The following is a 14,783-nucleotide window of genomic DNA, read 5'->3' as shown; positions in this document are numbered from 1 at the left end:
CTTACAATTCACTTTTGTGAGGTTAAATGATTGGGCTGTTAGGGCTTACTTTCATCTAATTATTAAAGCCAGCCGTGTGGAAGCATGTAATGTCCCAGCAGTATGGACTTAAAGTCAAAGACACAATGAATACAACACCAAAGATCCCCTTCAGACAGGACTCTGTCTCTCAGCTGCATTTCAACAGTTTGTTTTTAAGAGTCCAAATCTGCACAGTCTCTCTTAAGCTGGATTTTTTTTTACTTGATCATGCTTATTTTATGTTCTTCCCTTATTGTCTTGTTTTTATTTTAAATTATGCTTCATATATTCTTATGTTGTTTAATGTCTTTGTAAAGCCCTTTTAATCACCATGTTGTTAAATTGTGCCGTACAAATAAAGTTGTTCTGCTTTGAATGTAAAAGGAAATGTCTCACTGAGTAACAACTTGGTTTACCTAAAAACTCACCTGACCTACTGGTGGGACTTACACCAACAGGCACAAGAAAACAAGTGAAACCTTTCAAAAACAAATTTTTTATTGACATAAGACAACAGAGCAAGGCAATAATAGACCTCTTAATACCCCACTACAGGTTTCCGTAGTGTAGTGGTTATCACGTTCGCCTAACACGCGAAAGGTCCCCGGTTCGAAACCGGGCGGAAACAATTAGAAGTTTTATCCCCCCTCAATTAGCTGACACCACTGATTAGCTGTACATACATTGGATCTCAAAATGTACCCATTTCAGTTATTCAGAAAGTTGTAAACCACTTTCTGTTTGAATTTAGAACTTCCATGTCCTCCGTAGTCTACACACTTCAAAATCTGCTTAAAGTTCATGAAATGGGACACCCTACCTAGCCAACAAGAATTTCCCATAGCAGCAACACAACGGTGAATCACTTAAACCTCTGAAATGACTCATAGGACACTTCAGTGAAAGTTAACACCGACTGGTAACACTGACAGTGAAAAAGAAGAAGAAGAAGAAGAAAACACGGTCTGAGGCTCTGTTGTTTTCCAGCCGTTACACACTTCTTTAACCCCTTTTTTTTTTGTTTTTTTATTTATTTACCAGGACAGTGCAATCCTTAACAACAGTAAACCTGTAATATGCCAGCATTAGACAGGGGCTAGTTTTCATCTGTGGTCCTGTTGGCCAGTTGTACAGTGGCACCAGTGGCGCTGCCAGGAACTTTGGGCCCCATGAAACTGAAGTGGGCCCCACACCTGAAAATTTTGATACTGTAATACATAAAATTAGCTATTTTAATTATATTTTGACCATCATACCTATATTTGTGAAAATAAAAACATGACAGTTAGGCTTCTTGGTAGGGGAAGTTAATTTAGATTCAGTTATTTGCTGCAAAATAGATACTTTATATTCCAAAATTTAAATACTTCAACAATTAATTTTCTCAAGATCAATTATTTAAATTACAAAACTTAAATACAAAATAACCTCTTCCATGAAAATGACATGCATTTATAATCTGTGGAGAAACAAATCAAACCTCAGCTAAAACACCATCAAAAACAAAATGGCCGCTTGTTTTTTATAATCTGTTGTATTGTGAGCGTTATCATTGAACATTATTACTGAACAAGAGGAAACAAAAATGAATATATAAAAACACATAAATAAAATCAGATGCAAATGGTAAAATAAATTAAGTAGGCTCAGAACAAAAACTAGCAGGACCTCACATGGTTTATTGTTTTATATGAACTGAATGTAATACAGACACAAGCAAAGAGGGGGGCACCAGAAATGCCGCTGAACCAATGTGATGGTCCGATGGATTCCTGGATGGCACGCAAACTTGTTGTGAATGTTCTGTATCTGATCAAAGACCTTGTCCAAGTGATGATTACAATGTCCCTGTTGTTCTCCTAGGAAGCGTAAGGCTATTTCATGCTCCCCTAGGAGTTCTGTCAGGGCCGATCGGAGGGTGTCTGCTGGGTCGATGTTTTTGGCCAGGTTGTTCTATCACGGTCAGGGACCGTAGCAAGGAAGGGAACCCAAATTCAGAACACACAGAGCTGAGGGAGGAAATAAACTGTTTATTAACAACCTTTTCCTAATATGCGGGAGGCTTGGTCCAGGTCCAGGAAACTCTTCCTAAGAGAGGGCAGAGGGTTAGTGTGGATCTGAGAAGATGTTTGGTAATGACAGCAAGATCAGCGGCTTACTATGATCCAGTGGTTGTCTGATGGTGGAGGGGTAAAGCCAGGGAATGATCTCTCTGGTCCGCAGAGGTCCCCCGGTGGAAAAGGCCACCGGTTCAGAGTGGCCGGGTAAACTTATTACTCGGAGTCCGTGAAGACGTTCACGACTGTAAGGGGATCCCCCCTGTTTTGTGGTAAAAATGGGTAACGTAGACTCTAAGCAACAGCTCCTCTGTCACAGGAAAATTATTTGATTTTATAAGTAATTTTATTTTATGAGTTTTATGAGTAGTGTCGAAGCCGCTGACGAATATTTACCCTATTGTCAATTCTTTGACCGACCTTTCAGGCTCACGTCCTGTTGCTTCCTCTCTTGGATCTTTAACGACCGGTGAGACTCCAGTCGCGAGGTGATGGGCGAACCTTTCCACCTCGATTCTTTTGGCACGGAAACAAGCAATTTTACCCCTTTAGAATTCCTGATTATTATCGTCCGCTCATGCGGAGATAGGCCTGAGGAGTTATTCTGGTAGATAAGCCAACCTTTGGGTCTAGGAGTATGAAGCTACCGTACTACCGTCCTGCAGGAATCACTACCTGGTGTCGAAGTAATAACCTAGCAAATTCTTATGTCTCTTCGGGCATATGGGGAATCTGGGGCTTACCTGTTCGTCGTGGTGCTCTCTCTTCCCTTCAGTGGATGTAGAAAAATATAAGAGAAATGAGTTTGGTTGGGAAGTTAACCGAAGTTAACTATAACCCTTTTATTCAAGTTTTCTATTTTTGGTACAATGCAGAGAAATATAAAAAGGAAGAAAATATAATAAGATTACCCTTTCGGGGTTTTCCCTTAGTTGTGGGTCAAAAGTAGAATATATGAAATAAGTACAGAATAAAAAGGTTTCTCACAAGGAGTGATTCCGCTCTCGCAGCCTAAGTCTTCTTCAACAATAAAATTCTCACTCAGCAAGAGGGTAAAATCTCTCCAGTAAAGGAGTAAAGATCTGCAAAAATCTGCCCAAATCTCCGCAAAATCCTGCCAGAATCCCTTTGTCCATGGCGAAATGCATCTGCAGGAGACTGTTTGACTTTAGTTTGTCCAGGTCTTCTGGGGGAAGATCTTCACAGTGTCTCCCTGGGTGGCCTGGCTCCATCATTATGATCTACTTCCAGATTTCTGGGTCTCCCAGGTGTTGCTTGTTGATCTTTATCACTCTTCCCATCTTTTTAATGAAGAACTGTACAGAGCCCTTCCCTTCTGATACGTCAGGTTTCGTTTCTCTCTCCTCGGGACGTTCAGGGCTTAGATTCCTTTTGCTCTTCTTCTCCCTTTTGTAGGGTTTGGCGGAGGTTTCCCCTCGATCGGGTCTCTCGGGGTAGGTCATCTCCCTAAAAGGGGATAGGAGAACTTTCTTTTAGTTCTTGGTTGAAGGTCAGGGGAGCGTGCCCCTGCTTCATAAATACATATATGCCGAAGGCTACCACTTGTCCCTTTTCATTCACATATCTTGTTTTCTCTATTTGGAGAGATCCTCCCATTCGGGCATTTTACACTGGCTTCACAGCTGGTTATCTGATATTTCATTTCTTTCTCAGTGCTTTTCATGGTTCCTGTCGTAACCCAGTCCCTTTGGAACGGGGCCATCGATATCTCCTCTGTCGTACCCTTTTCTCTCTTATTCCACCATCTGAATCTTCCCCTATTCAGTTGCTTGTTAATGAGATTTCCTAGACCTACGGTCTGATATCCTCTCACTCCCCATCCTGTTTTTGCTATGACGGGTTCCGGGTATGATTCCTGTATTATGTTCCTGATTTCATGGCCAGTAAGGTCAAGACCGGAACAATATGTCATGGTGGAACATTGTCTCACAATTTGGTGCAGGCTGTCTTTGGCACAGCAGATTATCCCATAAGTGGCACCAGTACAACACTGGTGGGGGATCATGTCTCCGTGATCTAGTCGGCAGACATTGTATCAACACATTTTGGTGGCCATACACTTCTGACAAAAGGTTAGGTTGGCGCTTCCAGCCAGTTCTACTCCCACTTGGGACGCTGAGTAAGAGAAACCATGTGACAAAAAGCAAATACTTTTGGGGTAAAGAATAAGTAGAGTAGTTTGCATGTCGTTTTGTCCTTAAAAGGTGTTTTTCTGTGCTATTAAGATAGAGGGGAGAAAAAAAAAAACAAAAACAAAAACAATTGAGAGTATACCCAGGATACAATGACATCTACTACTATTTCCATCGTTTCCGTAGTGTAGTGGTTATCACGTTCGCCTCACACGCGAAAGGTCCCCGGTTCGAAACCGGGCGGAAACATATTCATTTTCATAACCACCCCCGTCGAAAAGTAACGGAAACTGGATCCTAAAAGATGCGTTATTTAAGTTTTTCATAAAGTTGTAACCCCCTTTTTATTTTAATTTAGAACATTGTGAACCACTTAAGAGACATTTAACTATCAGGATCAATGTGTGGCCCACGGTGTACCAGGTCCCTGAACGCACCAAGCGTCAGGGAAACGTGAAACCCAACACGCGGGACGCGACACGGAGGCAAAAGCATAAATGCCATAACAAACGATGGCGAGTCAGAACTCTCTTTTCCTCTCAATTCCAGAAAGTGGTCCATCACTTCACTTTGACTCAGCTTTAAGAAAGTCAGGAAGAGATGTCTTGTTTGGATGGTCATCTGCTTTAATTCAGCTGTGGTTTGAAGTGACTGGGTCACTTGATTTAGAATTGGATTTTTTTTCTCTCTTAAGAAATTATTAAAATCTCAATTAAGATTTGAAGCAATTCAAAATATTTGGCACCCTATATGAAAACCAAATAATACCTGTTATTTCTCTCTGTTTACGTCAGAAGCCCGCTTTTCTTTAGTAAGAAAATATTGTGTTATGTCCTTTATGAGACTTTCCGTTTCACGGAAGCCTGTCATTTGTTGATGGTCCGTAAAGGAGACGCTGGTCGCTCCAGTGCAAATATCGGTTGAGTATCCAGCCTACAACTGATTTCACCGCGGTCTTACCTCCCTTTTCTCATCTCTCCTTGCTGCTTCCCTGTCTCTGCTTCGGGTGAAAAACCTCAAACTGCTCTGTGCGCTCACCGCCCTCCCGACGCATCAAAGAGCTGCGTGACGTGTGTGTAGTTCACCGGCTGCTCGTGCACGGTGACATACAGAGACAAAGCTGGATCCTCTATTTGGAGTTAACGCTCTTGCTACGTCTTGAGTTAAATGAAGCAGCAAGTCGTCACAGTGAGGACAAAGTCCACCATCTGTCCCCGCAACACAAACATTAGTATATGTTTCGATACTGTAGGGGCTTCCGTAGTGTAGTGGTTTCCGTAGTGTAGTGGTTATCACGTTCGCCTAACACGCGAAAGGTCCCCGGTTCGAAACCGGGCGGAAACACTTTCTTTTAAAATTTTTATTTATTTTATTATTATTTTTATTGTTTTTTTATTATTATTATTATTTTCCTCCCCCTACTACGATTAGCAAAAGATGTCATTAGCCGGTACAGTATGAGCACAATTGAAAAGATGCTTATTTAAAGTTTTCAGAAAGTTGTAAACCTTTTTTTACATGAATTTGGAACATTCCATGTCTATGTGTCGTGAACCAGTGAACAGTCATTTACCTATCCGGATCAGTACGTTGTTATTGAATGAACATGAGCGGTCCTCTGTGATGTGGCTGCTCAGGATCTTAAAGCTTACTACCTTCTCCTGATTCTCACTATTGATATACAGTGTTGTGTTATTCTTTTTATTAAAGGCAAAAATGACTTATTTGTTTGTTTCTATTTTTTTTTAAACATAGTGTGTCAGGTTATTTTCTTTGTATGACACTGTCAGCCCTCGTCCTTCCTTCCTGTAGTCAGACTCAGTTCTTAAAGATCAGCCCCACCGTTGTCACGTCATTTGCTGACGTGATGATAGAATTGGTGTAATATACACTTTTTTATCTATATTATTAAATATAGACGCTATTAAATTTGTCTCATTGTAATGCATAGGTTGGTGCTCAGTGTGTGGTTTTTGACAGTAATGTATGTATGTCGACATCTGTGAACAAAGAATTCTTTCTTTCTTTCTTTCTTTCTTTGTAAAAGATGTAACAAAGTTTATCTATATTTGAACTTGTATCCTGGCAGTGTATTTGAATATGGCTGGAGATGGAAGCACACAAGCAGACCACAGGGTTACTGGAACAATGCAGACAATCCTTCAGCAAAGATCAGTGATGAACTGATTCTTTACAGATTGGATGATCACGGTTCAGTTTTACTGGCTGTACAAAATAGGGGCTGGGATAATTATAATACAACAAAATGGTGCTTTTTAGTTGTACAAAACGCCGTTTTTAACGCGCGTTAAGGTGCGACAAAACGGCACTTTTTACGCACGTTCTTTGAACGGCGCAAAAGCTCCGTTTAATGACCACCAAGAACGTTGTTTCTTTCGGCGTTTACCTAAGCTTTAAAAACGTCATATTTTACGCCGTTTTAGCCACATAAAACAGCACTTTTAATGCCGTTTTTCATCACAAAACGGCGACTTTAAGCCGTTTTATTACAAATGCGCCAATAGAGTGGCGAATTGTGGCCCTTTTGGCTTGCCACAGACGCCAGTTTAAACGTGCATCCAAATGCGCCTTCTGAGCACGTTCAAGATGTGTTCTGAACGCGCTCAGCCTTAACCTGGAAAACGTCTTAATTCAAGGTGACTCTTTGGTGAATCGCTCCCATTGGCTGAGGACTCCGGGTTAAGCCATTTCATTGAAAATCGTGGGGGTTGCAGACTGTAACACCATCCATTGCTGGCAGTGTCATCAGTTTATTATTGTTATTATTATTATTGGGGTTGCAGGCTGTAATACCATCGGTTGTTGGCAGTTTCACCAAAGTGAAATATATATATATATATACATATATATATATATATATATATATACATATATATATATATATATATATATATATATATATATATATATATATATATATACATATATATATATATATATATATATATGTATATATATATATATATATATATATATGATCAAAGAGTAATTAATCTTTGTTCTCTTTCACTTTGACATGCTAGATAGAAGAGCAAGTTTTCTTCTTCAAGGACCACTGAAGGGCTCATATTTGCAATTAAAACCTGCAGCACCTTCACAAGCAGTGCAGCTACTTTCCTTGCTGAGCAGCTGAGCTGTTATTTAAAAAATAACCAGCAGATGGCAGCATTAACAAAACAAATGACGGACATCCCTTCTGTTTCAGTGGAAACTGCTGTATTTTAAGAGAGATTGTGACTTTAGCTTTGTTTTGATAACTTTTATAGTAACAAATGTACACTTTATTTTCATAGTATCTTGGTTCCCAGTTTTTCGTTTCGGTGTAGATTCTTTCAGGTCTCTCAACAAAATTGTAGGAATAAACACTTATTTACAGGAGCCAGGATGAAAAAATGTTTGGAATATTGATCTTTATGGTAATTTTAACAAACGAACATAGACAATGAAGGTTTCACTCACTAATAATAATATTACTCACTAATAACGTCATTCTGCTAATATCCACCCCCTTATCCATTTTCTTTCGCTTTTCCCAGTCAGGTCCAGTCACGGGGCGGCAGACTTTTATCTTTCAGCTCGATCTGGAGGGGATCCCTGCTGCAAATGCAACTTTATTTAAAATGCACTTTAAAACCCCTGGTAAATGAACCAAAGTGCCACAATGTGCACATAACATCTGATTTAAAATAAATAGCATGCAAACAAAAATTGAACATATATCATGTAATAAAATAAAATACAATAAAATAATACAAATGAAATGAAATAATTCAAATAAATAAAATCATATGAATCTAAAATAGATCTAAATGTCACCATCTCATTTGGTGTTGTCTATAAAGGCAGCTCGTTCACAGTTTAGGTGCTGCCATCGCAAAAGCCTGGTCCCCTCCGAGCCTACGAGTCCTGGACCAGTAATGTGCGGTGAAGTTTATGGTTGGTGAGGCACTTATTTAAAATTGTAAGAACTGAAAAGAGCATCTTATTTCAATATTCATTCATAATAGCCTGTTACATAGTAATGGAGGCTGTCGTGGAGAGGAATGTTGTGGGAAAGGCAAAAATGGACAAAAAGACAAGTTAAAAATGTTCAAAAAGGTGAAACTAATAAAAAATAAAACAAATTCTTTGGTTAATATTTTCTTTTGTTGTAGTTTAATTTATTAAGTGTAGGTTGTTTTCTAATTAGGAGTCTGCAACATTTTACAACACTTTTAACTTTCTAAATGTTTTCCTCCACACTCTTCATTAATAGACATTAATATCTGACGTTAAGCCAGCGTGAGATCATCCAGCAGCAGCTTTCCACGTTTTATTTTCAGCCTGGTCATGAAGCAGAGGCGATCATCTCCTGCTCTGAATGCAGCTGCTGCTGCTGCATGAAGCCTCTTCTGAGTGCTTCAATAGAACCAGAAAAACTCTCTAGATTTGTCGCTAGCTGCTTTAAAAAAAAAAAAAAAAAGTTGGCAACCCTGCACACACCGTGTTGGTGTGTGAGTGTGCGCTCTTGAGGTGAGGCAGAGTACCGTTTGCCTCACCTGCTGACTGTTCTCTGCACTTTATTGTACGATAAACAGGAATATTTATCTCACAAATACATTAAAGACATTATCCAGACTGTCATGGCGTATAACAAATATTTCTGTAGCGTTCATATTGGAGATATAGTGAGGAACAGAAATGGGTACGCGTCATGCAACCCAATTTAGTTCAGATCACGCAGTCAGAGGAGGAGGCATGCCCACACCTCCACCGGGGTTTCTGCCCTATATTTGATCAGGAAATACTCAAAGTAGGCCATTTTTACTTAATAAACTGTCAAAAAAGTGTTAGAGTAATACTGAAAAGGCATTTTTAACACAGATCAGTGGAAAATATTAACATATATTTTATGTTTTTTTTTTCTTTATCATGACCAGTGAGGCAGTGCCTCACCTGCCTCCCCTGACCGCATGTCACTGTCTTGGACACACTCAGGAAGAGCTGGTCAGGCATTGTTTTCCCACCACATTAGTTTGCAAAAAAAAAATTTAAACCTTGTAATATGAGATCTGAAAACTGCTGTGTGCATGTTCGCAAACAAGTTTTTAAACCTTTGTCGAAACCGCTGAGTTATTCTGGTAGATAAGCCAACCTTTGGGTCTAGGAGTATGAAGCTACCGTACTACCGTCCTAACAGGATCACTACCTGGTGTCGAAGTAATAATCTAGCGAATTCTTATGTCTCTTCGGGCATTGGGGAATCTGGGGCTTACCTGCTCCTCGTGGTGTCCTCTCCTCCCTTCAGTGGATGTGGACAAATATAAGAGAAATAGGTTTGGTTGGGAAGTTAACCGAAGTTAACTATAACCCTTTTATTCAAGTTTTCTATTTTTGGTACAATACAGAGAAAAATAAAAGAAAGAAAATATAATAAAATTCCTCTTTCGGGGTTTACCTTTAGGTGTGGGTCAAAAGCAGAATATATGAAATGAGTATAGAATAAATGTTTCTCACAATGAGTGATTCCGCTTTCGCGGTCTAAGTCTTCTTTAATAATAAGAAAATCTCCCTTGGTAAAGAGTAAAATCTATCCCAGCAAAGGGGTGAAGGTTTGCAGAAATCTGTAAGAATACCCGCAAAATCCCTCCTAACTCTCCGCAAAATCTGACCCTCTTCAAATTATCACTAGTATATATACACAACTCAAGTCCATCCCATTTGGTACCTTCCCACCAGCAGAAAAACAACTCAAAACCAACCCACTCAGTAATTTTCCATCAGCAGAAAAAGCATATCTGGCCATATGCGTGCGTGTGGTGCGCATTCCTGTGAATGTGTATCCTGTCTGTTCCTACAGTTTTACACAAAGGCTGCTCTTTAATAATTTTTCTGAGCTGCTGGGAAATCCCGCGCAGCCTGGAGTGAGCAGATAAGAGGTAACTTGCTTGCCTGGTCACCCAGACCTATTTCAAGGCCCCTTGCTATTTCCCCAGTAGTGTAAAAACCCTGTCTTCTGTTTGTTTCTTGTTTGTGAATACTCTGTCTGTAAGTTGTAGAATAATAATAACAAGCTGTAGTTCTATTAATTAAAAGCAAAACCCAATGAATGTCACTAGAATCTAAGGATAAAATGTAAATAAGCAAGTGAACACGAATGTATAAAATGTGAATAAGTAATGCATCACACACATAGAAAAATATAACTGAGTATTGATCAGGCAGTCCATAGACTCAGTTTTTTATTATAAACGTCATCTCACATCATATGTGTCATAACAGTCATAGATTCAAACTTTAATAAAACTTCTCTCCCCTCTCACACACTGAGAGCCAAAGTGGTGGTTTCCAGGTGTGAGTTATCTGAAAAGATAAGGGCCTCTGCGTCCTGAGTGTTGCCCTAGCAACGCTCTCCGGGCAGAGCAGTGTTCCCATCACCCTCTGAAGAGCAGGGCCTTCACACCTTGAAACCTGAGTTTTGAAATGTTAAAATCTTCTCCAAACATTATTTTGTAAGGATTAAATTTTACTATGAAATCTGGGCAGATGGACTTTTATGCTCGTAACTTTGCAACATCCACTTTTCGGAATGCCGTCTACACTGCTGCAAGTTGTGATGGGGTGAGGGACACTCGCCTCTTCTAACTAATCGTTTCCCTGGTGAAGTCTTAGTCCTATCACATGAAAGGTCCGGTGGGACTAACAGCGTCATGCGCCAATGGCTGACAGAATGCACAGTTCTTGTCACCGTTGCCGGGCGCTGAGACGAAGCTCAAATCACGGCAGTGGTAACTTCCGGTTGTGGCCGCGACTTGTCACGGACTCATAGAGCCTGCCGAAGCGGACGCCACGACTCTCCACAGCCCAACGTTTAAAACCATAAACAAATGTATTTAGGCACAGAAATGTTGGTGGATGTAGGCTGCTTCAACCGTGCTGCGGCAGCTCTTTGGAGCACCAAGGGACGGGGGAAAGTGTCTGCAACCCGCACCAGGCATGAACCAGATGGTAAGTATAATGAGAGGATTAATGTAATTTTATTTACAGCCTCAACTTGTATTTGTATTGTAAACGTATATAGTCCTTGTTGCATAAAAGTTGTTAATAGCCTACTGTTAGACCAGGCTGTTTGTCAGTGATCATGTTTATTGAGTGTAAAATGTTTATTTTACAGTTGCCGCTGCCTGCCACAGGCTGCCACGAGTCACGACGGTGCTTACAGTTGTTCAGACAATTTAAAACTTTATACACAACCTAACATTAGTCAAATACAGGATTTGCAAAGAAACCTGAGAAAGGCCATGTTCTTTTCAACAGACTGTGGAAACACGTAGGATTGGATCCGACACTTTGGAAATAGTACAGAGATAATTTTATATTTTAATTTTTTTATTTTACATTATTTAGTGATGTGATGTATGTAGTATGTTTTGTTGTTTTGGGCAGAAAGAAGTGTGGGCTCCTGAAGAGTGCATCCAAGCACAGTGAAAGGTACAGGACTGTTTTTGTTGTAGCTAGGTCTCCTTCACCCCCATATGTTGGTCAATGTGACTATTAATCTTTATATTGATTAATTTTTTTTGCAGGCCTGCAGATAAGACTCCAGTCGAAGACAGGAGATGAAATTTCTTGATAACCGTTATTGTGAGGCATTATAGTTAACTGTTGCTGTTATAGATGATTTTATAGTTCTTTATTAAATCTGCTATTTTCTTCCAGTTCATTCTTCTGGTTGGAGATTCGCACCTGCGGTCCTTTGCAGACGGTGTCGTTCCCATGCCCGAAGGAAATCTTTCCTTCGGATTCATGGCGACACCGGGGGCATGTGCTGATGTGAAGTGAAGCATGTTGCTCTTTCCAGGGATCCAGATCTTGTGATTGTTCTGGCGCCCTCTAATAATTTGACGGCTTCCAGAACAATCCAAGAGGCTGGAGCGGCTTTTTGCCGTTACCTGGAAACTGTCTGTGACAGCTGGACCAACGTAAGTTCTTTATATCTTCATAAAAAGTCAGATCAAAGTTTTTATGACCTATGACTTATGACTATTCTGTTTGTTTCAGGTTGTGGTTGCTGACTTCGTACCTCGTCTAACAGTCGGCAGGGAATACCAGGACATGATGCGTCATGAGTTCCAACGTGTGGCTGCTCATTTACGTATGTTTTTAATATACAAAAATGAAATTGGTTATAAGCAGCAATACATGCCATTACATGTAAGTTGATTAAATTTTTGCATATTGTGTCTTTGGCTGTAGGTCTCACATACTGGCACTGGGCTGACCACTTCCCGCTCCACTCTGTTGAGTTATGGTCCCGTGATGGGGTACGTACAACATGTCATTTCTATTGTATTTAGATCATTGGATAAAAAAATTGTGAAAAATGAGTGAAGTGACAAAGTCTTCTGTGAGTTTGAAAATGATGTGTATGAAATATTTTACTTGATGGTTTTTTTTGTAGGTGCACCTTGGTGACGACAGGGGGATACTTCGCCTTGCAGACCTGATCTGGAACTCCACCTACCAGCACCTGGAGACCTTAGCTGCCAAGGTACCTCGTAGGGCCTCTCCACCACAATCCACAAGAGTTTCTCCCCGGATTGTGGTGAAGGGAAATGCCCCGGTCCCTCGTCCACTCACTCCTGAGTGGACATGTGTGGGACCAAGCATGAAGGTAAGCACTATCACTGTTTCACCTGAGAGGATGGTTTGACATCAACTTGGAGATATTTACCATTTTTAATAACTTCACATATGTGGTTGATTTATCAAACACATGTAACTACATTTCTCTTTGTCAAGTACAATCTCTATTTTCTGTCATCTATTTTTTCACATTTTTCTTGCAACCCATTCTTACAGGTGGCTGCAGCTGCAGCTCCAAAAGAAAAGTTTCACCTCCCCCTCCAACCTGTGTACTTCTCCAGTGACATCCTGCAGGCCATGGACAAGGCAGTCCCATCATTTCTTGGTGAAGGTGTTCCTACGGACAAACTGGTATGATTTCTATTTGAAAGATGAAACTAAAGACAAAGTATTATAATGCTCATAACAACTGGTTGCTTCCTTCTTAAGCTTTTTATTTATTCATTAATTTCTTTTGTCCCCCATGTTAGGCTAGGCCAGCTGTTCACCCCAAGAAACCAGGAGTTTCAAAGCGAAAGAGGATTCAGAAGCAGGTTTGTATCTTTAATGCAATCTTTGATGAACACTGATACTACATTGTCTTAACATTTACAGCATTTCATAACATATGCTGTTTCATTGCCTTTTAGACATTACCTACACCAACTACTACTGTGTCGGCTGCTGTGACAGAAGTCGCTACATCGGAAAAGGTTTGTAGATTTTTGTCCATGTGTTCCCTTGATTTTATTTATTTATTTATTTATTTTTTTGCTGGTTGGAAGGGAGGGTTCTTTCTTGTAAGTTGCTTTGATTTTACATATTTTATACACCGAATAAATCTGTTATACATTTAATGTGGTGTTTGCAGACTTCCATTCGACCAACCAGAAAGGACACCACACTAACTGCTCCTTTGGGTGTGTCAACATATGAGGTAAACAGTTCTTTGTGAAATATCACTGTTTTCACAAACTAGATTAGGAGTTCTACATTTTACAAATGAAAATGTATTTTTTAGATTTACATATAACAAATGTATTAAATAATCTTTATTCATCCAGGCAACGTCCCCTACTACACACTTCAGGACAATGTATGAGACGCTGTCATGCTCTCCAGCTTCTTCGAATGAGGTTTGTTTTTTTTTTTTGTTTGGTTTTGTTGTCCTTTTAACATGTCAAATGAATGGATATTTCTTCCCCAATTTTATCTGTTTAATAAAAACGCTGAAAATGCACTAACTGTATATCTAACACTAAAAGTTAAAGTACACACCTTATACTTGGTGTAGAAAATATTGCTTTTTCATTTATCATGTTAATGCAATGGTTTGGAGATTGTGTTTTGTACTAATCTCACATGGTTATTACATTTGTTCATTTGGTTTTTTTTTTTTTTTTCTTTTCTCATCAGAAGCAGAAATGTGCTGAGCTTTTGACAGAAGAAATGCAGAACACCTGGAGTACAGCTCAAGATCATCCTGACCCACTACAGTATCAGGTTTGGTCTGTAACAGCTACTCATTGTCAGGGTGATTATAGGTACCACACATTTTCTAGAAATCACCAGTGCACATGTAATGCTCTCACATTCCTGGCGTACCACAATGAAGGAATGCGATTTAACACTCCTGACCTTGATAAAGTACTTGAAGAAGGTGATGTACTTTATACCATTACCAAATTGAAACTTCAGCAGGAAAACAGATTTCAGAATAATCACCTGTCCATTGAAGAAGTACCAAACTATATCCAAACAGACAAAAATGGCTACAATGTGCAGAAATCTGATATAAGGTGTGGATACTTGTCAACAGACAGAAGCTTTCCTCTTGCCACATGTCTTGAATGTCTGTCAAAAGATGTCAGCCATGCCTTACTCATGGTATCACCAGAGTGCTTTGCCATATTCCGTGATGTAACTG

At 39.8% G+C, this 14,783-nt stretch overlaps 1 protein-coding gene and 3 non-coding genes across 4 annotated transcripts; all 4 read left to right on the top strand.

Moving 5' to 3' along the window:
• Positions 1 to 576: 576 nt before the first annotated feature.
• trnav-aac lies at positions 577 to 649 on the top strand. The gene has a single exon. It is a non-coding gene; the product is annotated as a tRNA-Val (tRNA).
• Positions 650 to 4,407: 3,758 nt separating this feature from the next.
• On the top strand, positions 4,408 to 4,480 carry trnav-cac. The gene has a single exon. It is a non-coding gene; the product is annotated as a tRNA-Val (tRNA).
• A 1,022-nt stretch (positions 4,481 to 5,502) lies between these two features.
• Positions 5,503 to 5,575, top strand: trnav-aac. Its single transcript has one exon. It is a non-coding gene; the product is annotated as a tRNA-Val (tRNA).
• Positions 5,576 to 11,136: 5,561 nt separating this feature from the next.
• LOC121653977 lies at positions 11,137 to 13,862 on the top strand. Its single transcript, XM_042007785.1, has 9 exons — positions 11,137 to 11,239; positions 12,071 to 12,213; positions 12,293 to 12,386; positions 12,488 to 12,555; positions 12,693 to 12,905; positions 13,094 to 13,228; positions 13,348 to 13,410; positions 13,507 to 13,569; positions 13,728 to 13,862. The coding sequence occupies exons 1-9, from the start codon at positions 11,137 to 11,139 to the stop codon at positions 13,809 to 13,811; spliced, it is 966 nt and encodes a 321-aa protein (XP_041863719.1). The 3' UTR covers positions 13,812 to 13,862.
• Positions 13,863 to 14,783: the final 921 nt, after the last annotated feature.

Source organism: Melanotaenia boesemani, chromosome 15 (assembly GCF_017639745.1).
Source record: "Melanotaenia boesemani isolate fMelBoe1 chromosome 15, fMelBoe1.pri, whole genome shotgun sequence".
Taxonomy (NCBI): domain Eukaryota; kingdom Metazoa; phylum Chordata; class Actinopteri; order Atheriniformes; family Melanotaeniidae; genus Melanotaenia; species Melanotaenia boesemani.
The sequence above is the reverse complement of the archived record's forward strand: the minus strand, read 5'-3'. Positions and strand labels throughout refer to the sequence as shown.